A 15,315-nucleotide genomic window follows, 5' to 3' on the forward strand; every position below is an offset into this window, starting at 1 on the left:
ACAGATACTCTCTTCAGATATGCTTTTAATTTATGCCTCTTTGGACACCTATACTCACAGAACTTCCATATGACATTCCTCTTTCTGACCACTATGTTGAGTGACTGGCTGCAGGAACATCATCATATGAAACCCTGACCTGGCCTGGAATTGCTTTCTTTCTTCCTGACTTTTTCTCCATGACTCTGCCCTTCCTTCCACTTTATCTTAAGTCCTGAGCAAGTGCCGATCTGCTTCTCTGTTGTGAACAGCTTCATCCCAAGTCTACCCGAGCTGGCAGCAGTCCCAAATCCACACCATCCTCAAGACCCTCAGCTGCACAGCTTCTTCTGGATCAAAGCAAGGCACACAAGCTCTGTCCAACAGTGCTGGAGAGCCACCACTCAGATGGCATGAACAAATGTGGCTCACTGAGATGTCCCAGACATGGAGGTGGTGGGTTTTGCCCAGAGGCTACCCCTGGCATCAACAGCCAGTCTGTGGGCACTACTAGTGAGCCATAGTATCAAGGCTTTGTGGATACAGACTTCAAAAAACAAGCTCTGTGATGCTACAGCACAGCTGTAGGGGCATGGTAAAATAATCCTTCAGGATCAGCTTTGGCTGAGGAGCCCTCAGGAGAGGGACAGAGCTGCCTTCCCATCCACCCACTTGCCCGCTGAGCAAGAACAAGGGGAAAGCTGCTGTACCCACCCCAGGTATGGAAAATAAAATACAGTGTGGGACTTGGCACTGAAATACAGAGTGCTCTGGCACTTTCAGTCAGTGGATGAGGGATAAAACCTCCATGAGATGGGAAGGTACTGGCAAAAAAAAAAAAATTCTAGTGCACGAGTGGGCTGAGAGCTAAATCTCTACAGTATTAACTCAGTCTTTGGTGATATTCAAGCTGCAGCATGCCCCGATGAAGGCCAGTTAACTCAAGAGAAACCATCACTTACCACAGGCAGGAAATTTTTGAATTCATATGTGAGTCTAATTGAGAGCAATGAACCTCCTGTTCTTTGAATTCACAACACACCAAAGATCAACCCTAAGCAGCCCTCACTTCTTTCAAGTTTATCTCTAACTAAAGAATTTGCCTGTTTTCTCCGGCAGTTGTCTTCAGGCTAAGTGCAGGTCTGGGTTCTGCCGGGTGGGAAGCACACAGGATGAGAATCAGCAGGTCCCTACTCACTGTAATCACTCTGAAGGGGTGGGCTACTCACAAGACAGCCAAGTATCTGAAACAAAAGCCATGGCACGTCTCAATCAAAGACATTCAAGGAGGGAGAAAGAGAACAGCAGCTTACTGTTGATTTTCAGATATGAGAAGAAACTTCATCCCAGTTATGGAAAAAGAGTAATTGTCCTGCATAGTTCATACTAGAGACTGTAGGCTCAGGAGACCAGTACAGTGGAGACACTCTCCTAGGCATCCACCATTTTACAACTCCCAACCATGGAAGTGGATCCCACCACAGGCACTGCCTAACAGCACACAGAAGCTGTTACATCTGTGAGTCACCCAGTGAGTCATTCAGGGCTTTGTTCATCCTATCCCCCAGAATTACTGCACTGCACATCAGACACTAACTGAGAGCTTGTTTCTGTATGCTTTTCTCAGATTTTCTGTCATTGAGGTAAAATTATCCTGTGCTCCCTTAAAGAGATGCAGAAGGACCTTCTGCCTACAGAACAGTAACATGCTTAAGCAACTTGGATGTCATATATGTATAAGTAACACATAATATACAGAGCATATAAATACAAATATACAGGTACATGCCCTCTATAATTAAAGGAACATGTCCATACTCAAAATATTTTTATGTTGTGCCAAATGATGAATTCTACCCTGAGGTAATGAGTCAAGTAAAACATTAACATAAATTTGATGCTATATCTCAAATGCTGAACAAAACTGTGTTTCTATCAGGAGTTTGGGAGAGTGGCTTGAACTTTGCACTTAATTAAAAACACCACTCACTACTGGCTTCAGTAAAATCTGCTGTTCCGAGTACTACCTACAATCATACGTGATCCTGTATGTGCAATGAATGCCAGACAGTTCATACAATGCCATTGCTACTGAGCATCACCACCATCAAACAAGTTTTGGCTTGCTCTTATTCCAAACAAGTATCAGCATAGCTAAACCTGGTCACTGTCACTCATGCTGGCAGGCTCAGGAGAGCCAAAGGATGAGGACCAAATTCCATCAGAGGCTGACTGTATTCTCATCACCTGGAGAGGAAGTATAGTACTGAGGCAATAGGGCAGCTGACATTGCTGCTGCCCCTTACACCAGCTATCCTGTGGACAAGGAGGAGGCTGTTTCTACTATTTTTTCATCAGTTTTATTTACCAGGCTGAAATCTTCCCCCTCCTTCCACCTTTCCTTACAAAATATTTTTTTTTAATTCCATTTTTTCTAAGTTTCTTATCAATATATACCTCTTGAGAAAGCAGGTCACCCACAGGTTACCTTTAATTCAATACCTCCCACTGATTTTAATGGCTGCAAGATCAGGGCCCCACTAAATAATGTGTTTGAGCTATCAGAGTCAGTGAGTGGCCTTCCTCCCTGTCATCCCCCACTGTCAGCACACACCTATAATGGCAAGTAACAGGTAAACTGATACTTTGCTACTGGGAAGCTGAAAAACTTCTAATACATAACTGAATCTAGATAATGGTTATAAACCACTCCTAGTTCACTTCTGCTGTCTTATGACTTCTAATTCCTTCCCCTTGATGTCTTCCCTTCCAGAAATTCAATGCAGAGCCAATAGTTAGAACAAGTTCCATGTGCTTCCCTCAGGCAGTTCTACTCTACTGAAACCAGCTGGTTTCCTCCGATGTAGGGAGCATCCATTTCCATCACTACACAGTAAATGAAATGACATTGCTTCCCTTCCTCTGATACAATATGTTTCCTTACTGCAATGTTTACAGTGCTGGTACATAGCAAGATTGGTAAGAAAGCATCAAATACTTGAACTGACAGAGAACTGGTTTGATGCCTTTCTGCAAGCACAGTGGAGCAAAGCCAGCTCTGGACTTACCTTTTAGTGATGAGGCCCCAGTGTTTGGCCCCAAGTGGCAGGGGACCTTCATGATATGAAGTTAATTCTAAACCATCATTTTTCAACAACACTAAAGATAAATATTACAAAGCACATCACTTCTGAGCTAACTACAGAAAATAGTTTAGAGGTGTTACTTCTACAATTGCTTCTCATTTCATTATGGTTATTAGCAAACTGACTTCATGCAGGGTGACTTTGCACATTGCTAGGATGTGTCTATTAAGAAAACAGCTGCTGCTGAAGTTTTTTTATGCAAGAAAGACATATCAATACATTGGATCTCTATGGATATCTGTGATGATGATTATGCATTTCCCATGGACAACATGGAGATGTCTAAAAAGGAGCAAAGACCAGGAGCTCCCCAGGCAAACAGCAGAATGGAAAAAGTGGGGAGGAGCACCAAAGGGATGCTGGTGGAGGTACCCCTGTGGCCCCGCTGCCAGGAAAAGACAGAGGCAGACAGGAGGGAGGAGAGTCCAGAAGGGCCTGAAGGTGAGGATCAAACATGAGCCAGAGACAGGGAGGAGGGAGACAGCTCAGGGGAGCTCTGCATGCTCAGAGAGGTTGTGCAGTGCCTGAGCAGAACAAAGGGGGTGTGTAGCCTTGGGATGACAAACTGACACTGCAGTAGAATTTTGGAAAGAGTGAAAGGATGCAGTACCTGCAAACCAGTATATGTGCATAATTTAAGGAAACTCTTGAGTTTTGGTACTCTGTTATTCAAACATCTCAACTGTGTCAAGTTTAGACACAGCATCCCATTCATCTTGGCACAACTCAAATCCCTAAATTGTCCGTCTTTTCAACCTCCTCACAGGAACTTTACTTCCAGCTTTGTTAAAACATGAAGTAGCCAAGAAACTGCTGTACAAACAAATACCAGCCGAGGTGAAGGCTTAACCCTGGGGCAGGGTGTGGGGGCAGCCTGGAGGGTAGGGCTGCAGAGCTGCCTCCAGCTGTCTCTGCCCTGCAGCACCCACTCCCTCTTCCACTGCTGGAGAGCTGGTTCGACATGTGCAATTCTCAGATATGCTGGGAACTCCTGAGAGCACGCTGAATATATTACTGGTGAGCATATCCTACTTGTGCCATTTACTCAATGTTGTGAGCCCCCCCCTCCAGCCCAAATTTAACTATCCTGCAATAAAAGCTGCTAAGGGGAAGGTGATGACCTCAGTCTCTCACATGGACAGCAAAGGGCGCAGTGCAGCTCTCCATAAAGTGACCCTGCTTTTCATCACTTTCATGTCACACAAGTGGCAAAGGCAGTGAAGTCAGCAGTGTTTCCTGGTGCTTCCCTCTGCTCTCCCTCTCTGCCCTGAATTTTGTCCTGTTCAGTGGAGACTGGCTCATTTCACTTCAAAAAACTGAGCAGAAGAAGAAAATGATGACAGGACACACGTGTTAACAATGAGAAAACACCAGCTGCTAACATGGCTCACCTACCAGTCTGCTTGAACCACAGCAAGCCCTGAAAATGAGGCAGGGGTTTATTTTTAACATCTGTGTCAGATCTCTTTGCCTTTTAGAGAGCTCTAGGGCCCCTTATCTGCTCGTTGGCACTTCAGTGAGCTGGTCCAGGGCTCTCCCTGCAGCTGTGCCCAGGAGCCTGAAAGCTGGAGTGTCCCTCCACTGCCTCAGCAAGTGCTGTTCACTCTGCCAGAGTAATCCTCTAACAAATATGCACACGTGGAAACAGCAGAAGAGCTTCACAGTGTCCACAGATGTGTGCATAGCAACACACCAAGTTTCAGTTCTATTTCTCTGGGCTCCAGATAGTAGAGAATATATCATGTATATTAAGCACAAAACTTAATTAAGTTTTTTTTTTTTTAAATATAAAATACTAATAGAAAGCTTTTTATTACCTTGATAAAATACCCTTAGGCTAGGTTTAAATCCTCCCATTTAAACTGCCACACAAACTGTGATGAAAGGACACAGCATTGGGAAATAAAAAACTTGCTGATCATATTAATCCTTCATCTTCCATTCAGCTTCCTACGCCAGTATCCTGTTTCCTTTTCAACAGCCACATATTTCCTTATGTGATCCCCCAAAATACTATCATGTCAGACCTAAAAGCAATGCTTCTTAATCACTAAATGAACTATTTAATTTTTATTATGGTTTGTAGAAGATCTTTGACATCTACCTGTAAATAGTGACACTGTACCCTAAAAGCCTGCTTTCTGGTTCATCATGAAATGGCTGCTCTGCACAGAGAGCCTGCAATCCTTTTAGTTTAGTCAGACTGACCCTGTGACCAAGTGGCAGTGACCATGGGGGCAGCTGAGGGACAGGGACCACAGAGTCCACCTCTGAGTGCCATGGACTGCATGCAGTGACAACTTTTGTGTTTCTCTTGTGTATCTTTTTATGTAACAGACAAAAAAATACTTAGTAAGACAGCACTTCATTACTGAAAGCTATGAACCTTTTAATAATCATATTTTCCAAACCAGAGAAGCTAGTGCTAGCTGAACTCGTCATTTGACAAGAAAAGACAGCTAAAGGAAAGAATTTTCTTTGTTTTAGAAAATTCTACACTAAAGGCTGGTAGTTATTACACTGAAGGCTGCTGCATAGCACAATTTTTTAACAAGATACAAGTGAATCCGTTGGTTTAGATACACTGACACTTGTAACAGCTTAAAAAACTGAAAATTAAAATAGTTCCAGGCATATGAAGGTTTCCCTAGGAGTACTTCTGAAAAAAATGTACTACATTTAATTTTGCCTTCCTGGGTCAAAACACAAAAGTCCTCTGAGAGAATTTTTGTCCCAGGCAAGGTAAGCAAGACCAGTACCATTTGTGCAGAGCTGTACCAATGTGCCTGGTGAAACAAACAAAATTCAGGTCACCTGCTTATGCCAGGTTAGAGCTAGATGACCCACGCCTCTGCTGCTGTATAAATAGCAGGGTTATCACCAACACAATTACCTTACCTTATTGTAGTACTGCACCTGAACCGAGTGCCACTGCCCGTCGCTGACCCCTCCCACAATGAACGGTGCCACTGTAGTGGTTGTCTCCCCTGCAGAAACAGGCAGAAGGGAAAAGTGAGTCACCATCACTGCAAGAAACAGAGAGAATCTCGTGTTGGGCACAGGATGCAGCCTCCTTGCTTCATCAAGGAGGAATTTGGGTTTGTCCTGGAAGACAATAAATATCCCCAGTTTCATGGAGTTACTCTGGTGCACAAAAACCAGCTTCTGGCACATTTGGGTGAATTATGTTGTTTTTTATCATGCTTCTGCAAAGTGTGGGAACAGATACATTGGGTAGATACAGCTATTGCTGAAGTGATCAACTGAGGGAGAAATGTACATTAATTTTTCTGCATTTTTGTGAAAAGCACCCTTTGAAGTTTTTATTAGTATAATGAGTATTGTGATAGCATATTTTGTGAGGGAAGGGAAGCTGCTCCCTGTTAGAGCTCAGAAGGTGAAGTCCAAAAGTACTCTAGTGTAAAACCCATGTTAACATTTGGCTCAGTGAAATTTTACTAGTGATTAATGAAATTATTGGCAGCCTTTCAGTGTTTAAATTTGAAAGCAAGACTTTGCATTCCAATTGGAATGCTGAAGCTTTTAAGCCAGGACAGAGTCAGCAGACTCAGCTCAGTAACCAGGCATGTCTCTTTCGAGGTAGCAGCAAAATAAACATTCATGTTGAAAGTACATAATAGGCCTGGCACACAGAAAAAGATTGCTCGCTTTTTTTTTCTTTTTTTTTTGACAGTTGGAAAATTCTACATAATAAACCACAGGAAAAGTAACTCCCCCTGAAACTAACAAAGCTCATACTATATTGTTGAGCTTAAAATGTACTTTCAACTCTGTATTTTCAACAAATACCTAAGTCAAGTATTATTCTTGTGTCCCCTACTATCCTTTAACTCCCATTCCATATATTTCTGTTATTTAAACAATACATATTTCAGCTTAGCATGTACGACATCCTGCTGTGATAGTTTTTATCATTTAGTGATAAAATCTATACAAATAATTGGGCTTTTTATCCAGCTATCAAGTGTCTGCAAAAGGAAGATCACTGTTCTGCAATCCTTTTGCTCTGCTTTCTGTGAAAAAGTTGTTGCGACACGTAACACAGTGAGATCAGGTGTCCAAAACTTGTACTGTTCGTTAAAAGCCACTTAAGACTATAAAATATAAACCATTCTTCTTCCAAAGAAAATACCATTTGTAATATGCAGGACCAGACCTGCTCTCAGGTGCAGCAGTGCAAATCTAAATTTAGTTTCATGTATCTTAAAGGAGTTCCTTCACATTTAAATGCATATAAGTGCAACCAGAATTTATTTTTTTCCCGTTCATCCTCAGGGTACCTTCCAAGCAATTTGATTCAAGTTTAGACAGGCGAAGCAGAGCTACAGAAGAAAGCACATCTCTCTGCAGCATGTTATTTCCTTACACTAATCCATTCAGAAACCTGCCTTAAAATCTAATTTGGACAACTTTGAGGTAATAAAGGGGAAATGTAACTGGATATCTTCAACCCAAAGGGCCCACATATGCACTCAGCACTGCTGGTAAGTCAATGAGGTCACACAGGATTTACCATGGGGTCTGAGGGCAGCAGCCATCACTGGTGATGAGTGTGCAACACTAATGGGGGCTGTGCTTGTGCTTCTATGGCTTTACTGCTTGCAATGTCTCACTTTCCACAAAAATACAACAGGAGTTGACTGGAGCCCATATGTATATCCTGAATATGCATAATGAGAAATAGCAGGATTGTTTCCTGAATTATATGCCCAATACAGAGCCACAAACATCTCACTTGACCTACACATAACTCCAGCTGACTTACAGAACAACAGCCCTTTCCAGATACTTGTTTTAGTCTCAGTAAAAAAATACCTTAAACCTGTGACAACCAGAGTTTGTCTACGCTACTGATATTTCATTAAGTCACCAAAGCCTTGCCACTGAAAGCACAGATCTGCTTCTGGGCATATGTCCTGCCTGAACTTTGCTTGTCAGCCCTCCCCTCTCTTCTCCTACAAGCACCAAAGACACTGGTTTAGTCCTAGTGCAGAAAGCAGCCAAAGCTGCTACTTCTTGTTTCCTGGCCCACTGTAGCAATCAGAATGCAGTTCTCCTAAATTTGTTGTCATTTATGTCTTCTTCTAAGAGGAAGTGCTTCTCCAGGGCAGAAATGCATTCTAGAGACAGCACTGCTTCTCCCTAATCCCTAATGAATGGCAGGCCATTTTCAATGCTGCTAGCTTTTCCTTTGGCTTGCATAGATTTTTAAAATAACATTTATGCACCTACATTCCTCTGATGGTGTGGTGTAAAAATGCATAAACACACAACATTTATCACAGTATGATAAAATGAAATCTCATTTAAATTTAAGCAAACATTGGCTTGGAGGCCAACATTCAGGCTAGTGCCAATCTTTTATAGTATCTTTTATAGTAGTGATAAACTCTGGCTTTTATAACTGATATGTTGACAAGCTCCTGCCTACGACAGTGAGTGTAATCACCACAAACCGCTACAATCTGGAGTACACCCGGCATCAGTTGTTTACTGTGCAGTGTCAGCCAGTAAATTAATGAGGCAGCAAATGGCCATATAAAATCACTGAAGTGCATTTGCAAACGGCTTGAGAGGATCTCCTGACTTCAAGCAGAAGCGCTCGACTCAAGTGAAAGGTCACCTGCAGAGAAGGTGAGCTGGATCTGCTCCTCAATGATCTCCAAGGCAATGAAGTCGTGCTTCTCGTTGAAACGCCCATTGTAGAGGAGGAGAGCGTTCCTCTCTCTGGTTGCAAACCTGGAACACAGAGACATGGAGTTAGTTTGTGCTTAACAGCTTATGGATTAAAGACTGATGGTCAAGTCACCCAGAAGAAAGAAGGCATTGTGTTTTGCAGATAAACAAGCCTTTGAATCAATCTTCAGACAGCAAATTGTAAAACTGAGGAGGCAGTCACAGGATAAATCTACTCTTTCACAATCAACAAGGCAAGCAGATGGAAATCACAGAAATCTACTCTGCAGAGATCTGCTGACCCTCTCGAGCGCTAAAATTAGGCAGACACAAGATGCAACAGCAGTATCTGACACTCGCCAAACAGTAGCACTGCTACACTCTGCAAACAGTCTGACAGCTACAAAGCATTTTCACTTCAAAGGGGGATCCTTGCTGCCTGCTTGCCATCTAAATGCTACAGTGTCCTAGGACAGACATCAGCTGATTAAAAAAGCCTGATGGGGAGGTAAGGGGAAAGAAAGAAAAGCATTTCTTTAATAATGCCATGTGGAAAATCAGAGTTAGTCAATCAACAGGTCAGTCAATTGGAAGAAGGAAAATAAACACTGAAGTGATTTCACTAGATCAGCACCAACAGGTGCATTTGGGTTTTAGTTTTCTTGTGCTACTAATATGGGATGTATCTTTCTTGCAGAAAAAGAGGCAACCCCACTTTGTAAAAAGCCTTTTTTTTTTTTTTTTTTGCCAGCACAGACCATTTTTTTCAAATTTCTGCTTGTTGTGAGTATTTTATATTTTTTGGTTGAATTCTCTAATCTCTGGAGAGTCCACACAGCTTTCATCTACTCAGAAATGCAAAAAAAGAAATTACACTTTACATAAACATTTTTACAAATATTAATATTAGATAAATAGAGAAAAAGAGAGAAACCATGGGAATTTCTTGCATTTCCCAATGGCCGTTTAGTTTGGTTTTGTATCTTGAACTTCAGGAAATATGCCTGATTTAAATTAAACCACTTTTCCTACAAATGAATGAAATCCTGAACACAGCTAATGAAATCTGTCTTCCACAGACACAAGAAATTACTCTTGTGCCTGCCATATCATGTCTAATAGCAAGACTCTCACGTGATGCAGCAAAACCTGCATTTCAGAGAATGGGAACGAAGCAGTATTTTAGAATACCACGGTTGGTATTTGAAAGAAAATGTTTCAAAGACAAAGAATAATTTTTACCAGAAGTTGTTTGTCAGACATATGTATGTTGTGGATCATACTGAGTAGAGACCTTTCAGAATTTGAGCTCCATGGAAACGGGAAACTTTATTCATATATTTTTTAACGTTTTTGAAGGAAAATTAATTGTTCTGGTTCAAAAAACAGAAGTCACAAATTTGATATTTTGTATAAGATTCAAATTTCAAAGAATATACATTATAGTCCATAAAATATTGATTAATGTTTTGATTACTTTTCATCAGTTTTCATATACATATTTATTTCTAGTTTTGTTTATCATAAGATAATATTATACAAGTAAAAAGCAAACTAAATCAATTACAACAATACCATTGAATCATACAACAATACAATTGAAATATCAATGGTATTGAAATAATATCAAAATAGTACCAATATTATCAAAACACAGATTTAGTTTTCACTTTTCACCATCAAATATTTCATCCAAAGGAATACAATTTTTGTAAAATATTTCCCAAAAGTATTTTTTTATGGATAACTGCTTCATCCAAATATTTTGATCACATCTATCCAGAATATATATGAGCAAAGGAAAATGGAATAATACTAGTGCTACTTCTTCAGTGAGCAGGAAGAAGATTTAATCTGGCAGCAATAACAGGAAGCTTAGTTATTTTAAAATATATTTTCTCATATTTGTATAATTTCCTACCATAATTTTAAGTATGAAACCATTATTTATTAAACTATTACATTATTAAGCCATTTTGTGTATTTCTTTATCTGTGCTCAGTTCCATTCTTTGCCACTAGTCAAAAGCAACTTTTATACTATACTTGTGGTTAAAAGCACTATTGCTTTTGAACTTGTCTGGTTGTCAACATGGGGGGAAAAAATGCTGGTTTTTAATACAAGATAAATGTTTCATTTCATGACAAAGGAAAAAAAAAGATTCTATTTCTTACAGGATTTTGCATAAATAATGAGAAAACCTCTCCACTAACAGTGTCTCTTGGAGTGAAGGAGTAGTAAGTGTTGGAATTAAGCAAGGAAGATACATAATATTGGGTGCAGAAAGACATGCATGGTCAGTAACCTAAATACTTAAAAAAAACATTTTAGTCATGAGACTGGACAATGCAAATATTCTGCACTTTGCTAGGAGTGGGTCAGGAGTCACATGAGACCGAGGGAAGCTGGACACTCTGGGATTTTACAAATGCTCCCAAATCACAAAATGCATAATGGTAAATCATCATCATTAGCAGTTAAACTAATTTGGCTAATTCTTGCTGATCCTCACATAATGTTTTCCTCCTCCACTGAAGGATAACAAAAGCCAAAGAAATAGCTAGTGTAAATAAAAGTGAACTTGAGATATGAAAAGCTAAATGTGTCGCCATTCCAGACAGTGGCAGATGAACCTCATAATGGCCTAGAATTTTTATAGTCACACTGAGTGGAGTAAGTAGTGTTTAGCTCATGTCTAAATAAGCCACCATGGTTCTAAAGACCGTGAAGAAACCCTGGTGTAAGGACTACCTTTGTACAGTACTTTGCTATATCTCAATAACCCCTACACAGGGCATTTGAGTAATTTTAACTTGAAGCACCCTAAACGTCAAAGCTCTCTTTCCAAAAGCCTGAAAAATGACACCTCATGGCTGAGGGGACAAGTCAAGGGTAGTGCAGGCAATTCATGCTGGCAGCCAGCCCAGACTGCGCCTTTGTTTGCTCTCACTGTGGGTTGGACAAATCCAACAGAGCCTTTTGCTCCTCGGTTTTTCTGTGTACTTAGACCTGATGCTTTAAAACAATCTTCACAGGCACAACACTCCCTTGCCTTGGCTTTTGTGCAACTATGTCTGTGCTTTCTGATTTAACCAAAATTTCAAGATTCCATAAAATTTTGACTTTAGGATTAAGGTAGATGAAAGATAAAATGGTTGAAACCATAAAATGATAAAATAGTTTGGGTTGGAGGGAACCATAGAGACAATCTAGTTCCAATCCCCTACCATGGGCAGGGACGCCTGCCACTAGACCGGGTTGCTCCAAGTCCCATCCAGCCTGGCCTTAAACATTTACAAGGATGGGGCATTTCTTACTTCTATTTACAGAAGCATTACATGAGGAGTCTCTCTGGGATCTTAGCTCAGGAAAGTACACTATGCTAAAGAACAGCACTGAAAAACATGCTGTAAAAAAGTGACCTGGCTCCTGACAGATGTGAAACACCAGGTAATGCCTGGGTGCTGGAGGAGACATAAGCCTGAAGCCTGTGTGACCTCCCTGGGCACTTTTTCTGGGCAGATACACACACAGGTCTGCCCTTGCAGCTGCTGTGGTACCTATCAAAAAATCCCCAGCTCTGCTCTTTGGGGTCAGGAGTAACACATTTTGTGTTGTTTACTCAGTCAGTTGTGAGGGAAAACTCAAAGTCAATCTTGACCAGCTAAACCATGGGAAAGCTGCAAACCCACCCTCTCCGCAGAGAAGAGGCATCTGTGCACCTGGAGCTCTGGCTCCACACCAAGCAAGCCCTGTGCCTGAGCCAAGAAGTCTTCTCCAGAAGAGGGTTTTTTCCCAGGGAGGGAGAGCCCTTGCCCATGACTGTGGCTGCTATCATTGCTCCTCCTTGCCGACCTGAGCACCCCCAGGGGAAAAGTGAGAGCCCAGAAGAAGACTGCCCAACATGTACATGTTGGGGCAGATGGGATGGGGATAAGGCTAGTGCCTGGGAGCTGGAATGGGACCAGAAGCAGGACCTGGGTTTGAAGGCCAGAAGGAGCTAAGTGAGGAGCTGGATCGGTTGGGGTTGTCCCAAGCCCAAGGCTGGGGACCACTGGAAAGCAAGAATCTGAGAAGGACCAGATTGTGCTCAACCATGCCTGACATGCCCAGGTCCTTCACAGGTGGGGAAATGGGAGATGGGAAGAGTACTCCCAAACAAGGAACAAAATGGATTGGTTCTGAAGCTGGGCTGAAGGTCAGGAAGCCAAAGGTCCAGCTAGTAAAAGTTTTCATCCCAGCACTTGTGTGGCTGAAGGCTAGTGATGGGTGGCCAGAGTGGTCCTGGTATCCCTTCTCCCAGCTCCACCAGCCTGTGTTACAACAGGGGAGGTTGTGAGTCAGCAGCAGAGAAACACCCACAGCAGGGCAGAAAATTCAAATGCTTTCAAATAACACGCCTATGCCCTCTCGCAGGAGTCCCTGTCAGAAGTCCCTGAAGTGACCTTCAGGGGTAGGTCTTTGGTGGGTATCAGTATGTGACAATCCCAAGCTGGAGTGAGAAGCCCTCGGCCACAGAGCCCTTTCCCCTGGGACTTACATGAGGGAGACGGTGAAGTGGAAGCGCTGCCGCAGCCCCTTGAAGGTGATGAAGGACTGAGGGGGGAAGCTCCTGGTGGTCATCTCGCAGTACGGCCGCTCGTACTCGCCTGGGGGGCACTCGCACTTGAAGCCCCCGATGAGCAGGTTCACGCAGGTCCCTCCGTTCTTACACACCCCCGGAGCGCAGCGGCCGGAGCGCGCGTTCACCTCGCAGGACTCTCCTGCAAGGGGAGAAGCAGACGTCAGGGAAGGTGACACCTCACCCCAGCACCAAGCTACGACACCCAGCTACCCAAGTGGTTCTGCTACAGATCAAGCTGCTTCCAAACTTCTACACCTGATCCCCTAAGCAACTGAGCTACAAGCCTGTGATTGCTGGGGGTAAGAATGCTGCATCTTCTTCAAGTCTGAATTTTCAGGTAAGTGTGGAATATGATCTTCTGAGCAATACTCTTGCAAATATCCAACAACACTGGCCTGTGGTTTTCAGATTCTTTGTCTGCTTCCAAACTGAGTGACAAATACAGACCTGGTGACAGATATAGATGGGAGGAGGTAAAAACCCTGCACATTCTCTCCCAACCAAAATATGTGCAAATTGTTTTGGTGTTTCACTAGTTGAAATTGTGTAAAACAGATAAATGGTTGCACTTTATCTCTTGAATGGGATTTGGCTTTACTGCCCATGGTGGCAACAGGACATGGCTGAGCTCATGACAAAGCTCTCAAAATGTCTATAGCAAGAATAGCAGCACACAGATGACATAGAGATTGCTTCCACCTTTTCCCACACATGCATCCTGCAGGCGATGACAATTTTCTGAACCCTTTGGAGAAGGGCATGCTAACTCTCCACAGAAGTTATGGATTCTGTGTGCCACTTGCTAAGTTGTTTCACTCCTAAATAATTTGTCTTTATTAATTCTCAAAGCACATAGTAGGATGTATTAAATACAATACTAAAGAATGTGTTGTTTTGCTTTGTATGTATGCCATGGGTTTCTGTCCTGTGCTTGCTCAAAATCTGAGAATAAATCCCAATTAAAAAAAAAAACAACAATGTACAGAGGATATTAATTTTAAAATATCTGCTGTGGCTGGGACAAAAGCAGCTGTTGAATTATCATTGTACAGAAAGCCAAACTCTCTGTGTGAGTTAATTAGTTAACATTAGTGTTTTGACACGCGTCTTCCTATGGTATGTTCACATCCCACATGTAAAACTGTTCTGAGAAACTGGAGGTGGCATACACAGTTGAATGTAACCCAGTAACGGTCTCTGACAATTAAATGTAGAGCAATACTACTCAACACAACTAGCTGAAGGAATAAATTTCTAACACTTCAATGTTTGCATGACCATTCGCCACCAGATGATACAATTACAGCGGGTCAGGCTCTTTACAGTGCTCAGCAACAGCACAAGGGGCAAGAGGCACAGATTGAAAAGCAGCAAGTTCCATCTGAGAATGAGAAACAACTTCTGTCCTTTGAGGATGACTGAGCACTGGAATGGGCTGCCTGGAGAGGCTGCGGAGTCTTCCTCTGGAGGTAGTCAAAACCCATCTGGACATGATCCTGTGCAACTTGCTGTGGGTGAACCTGCTTCAGCAGGGGTTTGGAGGAGCAGAGATCCCTTCCAACCCTGACCATTCCATGGTCCTGTGATTGATTCAAACACAGTTAAAACCATGAAAGCACATTCCTGCAGGGAAGTAAAAGCAGCAGGAGCTGTGGGCAGTGACTCATTAACAAAGGTAAATTTAAATGGAAAGTTCTGTTCCATTTAGTGCTCCACAGCCCAGCTCCCACAGGTTCCCACGCCAAAGCTGCCCACACTGGGAGGCAGGCTGAAGCCAGCAGTACTGCTGCACCCAGACCTGGTCTGCACCTCTTTTCTGTGCCAGGCTGTAAACTGCCATGGTTTGCAGCTGGTTTAGCCACTGCCCCA

General features: G+C 42.5%; 1 protein-coding gene across 7 annotated transcripts in view; it reads right to left on the reverse strand.

Annotated features, from left to right (window-relative positions):
* CELSR1 (cadherin EGF LAG seven-pass G-type receptor 1) overlaps positions 1-15,315 on the reverse strand; it is a 165,734-nt gene that overhangs the window by 63,799 nt on the left and 86,620 nt on the right. For all 7 annotated transcript variants that reach the window (XM_072920189.1, XM_072920168.1, XM_030255910.4 and 4 more), the window contains exons 3-5: positions 13,363-13,585; positions 8,770-8,885; positions 6,024-6,112 (exon numbers count right to left, since the gene is read on the reverse strand). In XM_072920189.1, the coding sequence (XP_072776290.1) occupies positions 6,024-6,112; positions 8,770-8,885; positions 13,363-13,585 (428 nt within the window). The remainder of the gene's footprint in view (positions 1-6,023; positions 6,113-8,769; positions 8,886-13,362; positions 13,586-15,315) is intronic.

Source organism: Taeniopygia guttata, chromosome 1A, assembly GCF_048771995.1.
Source record: "Taeniopygia guttata chromosome 1A, bTaeGut7.mat, whole genome shotgun sequence".
NCBI lineage: Eukaryota > Metazoa > Chordata > Aves > Passeriformes > Estrildidae > Taeniopygia > Taeniopygia guttata.